At 46.3% G+C, this 3,794-nt stretch overlaps 1 protein-coding gene across 1 annotated transcript in view; it reads left to right on the forward strand.

The window, feature by feature from the left end:
* The window catches only part of FBP2 (fructose-bisphosphatase 2), a 196,390-nt gene that overhangs the window by 190,372 nt on the left and 2,224 nt on the right, over positions 1-3,794 (forward strand). The window contains exon 7 of the mRNA XM_003783008.3: positions 2,114-2,251. Within this exon, the coding sequence (XP_003783056.1) occupies positions 2,114-2,251 (138 nt within the window). The remainder of the gene's footprint in view (positions 1-2,113; positions 2,252-3,794) is intronic.

Genomic DNA, 3,794 nt, shown 5'->3' on the forward strand with positions numbered 1-3,794 from the left:
GTCTGACCTGTGGGCTTGCTGGGCTCATAAACTGATATCAGAACACACGTCGTGTGCAGGTACAGAGGGGCTACTTCCTGTTCACCACACTCTCCATGGAGGGGAGACTCAATGTCAAGGTGCTCATTACAAATGGAGATACTGCTTTGTAGTGACAAGGATCGGGTGCCTTTTACCAAAGTGTGTGGGGGCCATGTTAATCGTCAGTGGTTGTTGATGGTCACACAGTGGGAGCCAAGGGACGTATTTTCCAGAATGTAGTAAGGCATCACTCCCAGTACAATAGGAAACGAAGTTCTAGGAGCTGGAGAGTCCCCACGTGCAGCCCAGGGGTGGATAATCAGGCCTTTCTGTCCTACAGTGATGCAGAATGGACCCCTCCATGCAGACGGGCTGGTGACTACCACTGTTTAGATGACTGTTGTACATCCTCCGGGCTCTTTGGTGAAAAGCAAGAGAGAAATAGACCCTGCTCAAATAATGATGTTGGGGACCCAGACTGGACATGGGCAGGTCTGGAGGGCCCAAAAGCTCACTCCTGTGAGCCAGGAGTGGTTTCACAGCCTGGCCAGTCTGGTCTGGACACCACAAGTTCTGTGTTTCACACTCAGGTTTCAATCACCAAGGAAGAGTATCTAATTTTTAGTAGGAGTCACATGCCTGACCTTGGCCTAGAAGAGGCCCATACATGAGTCTTCCTAGACTGGCATCCATGAAAAGAGCTAATTCTTCAGTGGAAGTCAGGGTGCTTTTCAGAAGTGGAATCAGTGCTGGACTGCTCCAGGCAACAGAAGTCCACAGCAAGTTAATAAAGCCCATGAACTGAAGACTATTGAGAGCAAAGCTATAATAAAGAGAAGGTGGGCTCACTGGGTCAGGGGGACGCCCCCCAGAGGAACCCGGGGCACTGTGCTGAGAAGGAGCCTGCATGGCCTTATTCGACACCTGGGTATTGGTTTGATGATTCCAAGGATTTTAGGAAGAGAGGATCTCTTCTGGATTGGCTGTCACTTGGAAGTGGGTACAATTAATGATTAGACATCTTAACAATTTTTATTTAGAAAGCAGGAAGATGAAAGTGAGAGTAGAGATTCATTGGGTGAAGGAGCAGTCATCACTGATATTAGGCAGATAAGAGGAATGTTTAGTGATTTCTTTGGTTGTTGAGTGTCTTTGTCATTGTCTTATTTCAGACATGGTCAGAGTGGCCTTGCCTCTCTCCATTCTGGAAGTGTTTTCACTGTTCCTGGGGAACCTTATGCTCTAGCTGCCAGCTGTGAGCTGTCATCTGGGGAGTTTCTGATTTTCTTAAAGTCTTTGACAGTCATCAAAACAGATCTGGGCTCCAGGCCCTGATGTTCCTCCTAGTGACTTAGAGAGTCACCAGCATTTAAGGTGACATCTGTAGCTAGCTGACCACATCCTTAGAGGCTGCTACCACCAGAACTAGATAAAGGGGTACTGGAGGGCTGCCCTGCAGGTGTTGACCGTGTGACCCTCAGGGACTGCAGGGCCCTTGGTACAATTTTATTAACAAGTCTGAGGATGCCTTTAGATTTTACTACCTTGGTCGTAATGCCCTGTGAACCCAGTTTCTGACTGAAGGAATTTTTCCCCCAGGTAAGAGTATTGGGATAAAGAGATTTTAGTGGTTTCCAAAATGGAATCATTAAACCGCATAGCTGACCCACAATTTAATGGAAAACAAGCATCCTTCATGCATTGATGTAACTTCTTCCTCTCATTGCTGATGGCCCAAATTCTCCTGAAAACATTAATCCAGGAATGAGGAACTGGGACATAAGTACAGTCAGGGTCCTTGTAGGTGAGGGGACCTCACTGCCAGTGGAAGGTAGAAAGGAAAGAAAGGACACCCCGGTCCTCTCTGCTTTGAATTCTTTTACCCCTCATGATATGACTGCTTGAGCCTTCTGTGTAGGCTCCAGATTATCACTGTCCATTCTGCCATTCATGAAAATACCACTGGGCCAGCTCCAGAATGGCCACAGCCAAGCCCGGTTCCTCCAGCAGGCCCTGGGTGCTGTGCAGTGTGCTGTTGGCTTCTGCTTCCTGGCACCTCCCTGGTTCCTCCTGTCTCTCTTCCTCCTTCTAGGCACTTGGTGAATTTGTCCTGGTGGAAAAAGATGTCAAGATTAAGAAGAAAGGAAAGATTTACAGCCTCAATGAGGGCTATGCCAAATATTTTGACGCTGCCACCACTGAATATGTGCAGAAAAAGAAATTCCCTGAGGTGAGTGAAGCAAGTCCAGGTCACCGGCAGGGAGCATGCTGTCACAATGGGGCCCTGTTTGGGGGGTGGGGGCCTTGCCGAAAGAGGCTGTTGGCGCTGTTCATGGCTCTGGTCAGTTCAAGTGTGGTGGACTCTGTCTTTCTTCTTAAGCAATTAATACCTTTCGAGTTTTTCTAGGAGAAATTATTTATAGAGAATATAGGGACCATGTTCCCAAATTTCTGAGGTGTAGGTCACAGCTGCCTTAAGTCATTTGTTTGCTAAATTCAAACCTATAGAGTCACTCTCAGTTACACTTGCTTTTAGAAGGGGTAATTATTCAGAGGGACTTAAGTTTGTGGAAACGTTTGGAATGAAAAAATAATAAAAAGTATAGACTTTATTTCTCAACATATAAGCTCCATCAGGTTCAAGTTACTTTTGTGAGCACTTGATATTAGCTATAACCATGTCAGTGAAGTCTTTCTACATTACTAACTGAAGAAAAATGGGTGCCCTTTGAAGATCTTTTAAATTAGGAAACAAAATGAAGTCAGAAGAAGCCAAATCAGGACTACGTGGTGAATGCTTAATGATTTCGCATGAGACTCTCACAAAATTGTCCTTGTTTGATGAGAGGAAGGAGCAGGAACATTGTTCTGTTGGGAAAGGAGGTGGGGATGATGAATGTCACTGGGTCTGTCAGACCCTGGAGGGGACAGAATCAGGAGACAAGAAGAGAGAGTGGGGTGGTGGCTGTAGCTCAGTGGATAGGGCACTGGCCACATGCCCCAGGGCTGGTGGGTTTGAACCCAGCCCGGGCCTGTTTAAAAAAAAAAAAAATAGCCGGGCGTTGTGGCGAGTGCCTTTAGTCCCAGCTACTCAGGAGACTGAGGCAAGAGAATCGCTTGAGCCCAAGAGTTTGAGGTTGCTGTGAGCTGTGATGTCACAGCGCTCTACCCAGGGCGACATAGTGAGACTCTTTCAGTAGGAAAAAAAAAGAGAGAGAGTGGGCTGTGTGGATAGGAGGAGGACACCACTTCTGCTATAAGAGGAGGAGACACAGACATTTACCCACTTCTTGCTACTGGCAAACAACTTGGAACATGGTCCTTATCTCTACGAAGCTGCGGTCTGGTTGGAGGAGCAAGACATTGCCACAGAAAGAGTAATAACTCCCTGTGGGATACACCTACAGGCAAAGACTGCTGTAGGACCGTGTAGGCATTTACAAGAAATAGCTCAAGTCGTGTTTGGCTGTGTTTGCAAATCAACCAAAGCTAAGGTCACTTCTGCAACCCAACTGCCTTTGTCGGCTCAGGGATTCTTCAGGTCTGGTCTCCATTAAAATGTACTTTAACAAAATGTTAGTAATGTCACACACACAGACACACAGATTTCTAAACAAAACCCCTTGAGAGGACGCCAGTTTACAACACATGATCTTACTAATATTCACTCACCTCTTAGTCACTGTGGCTTGTGTTCAAGTCTTTAAAGTCTGTACAGTTAATTTTGCAAAAAAAGTACTTATAGTGAAGCTTGACTTAGCTTATCCTTACTC

The sequence above is a fragment of the Otolemur garnettii genome, unplaced genomic scaffold, assembly GCF_000181295.1.
Source record: "Otolemur garnettii isolate 467f Iridium unplaced genomic scaffold, OtoGar3 scaffold00006, whole genome shotgun sequence".
NCBI lineage: Eukaryota > Metazoa > Chordata > Mammalia > Primates > Galagidae > Otolemur > Otolemur garnettii.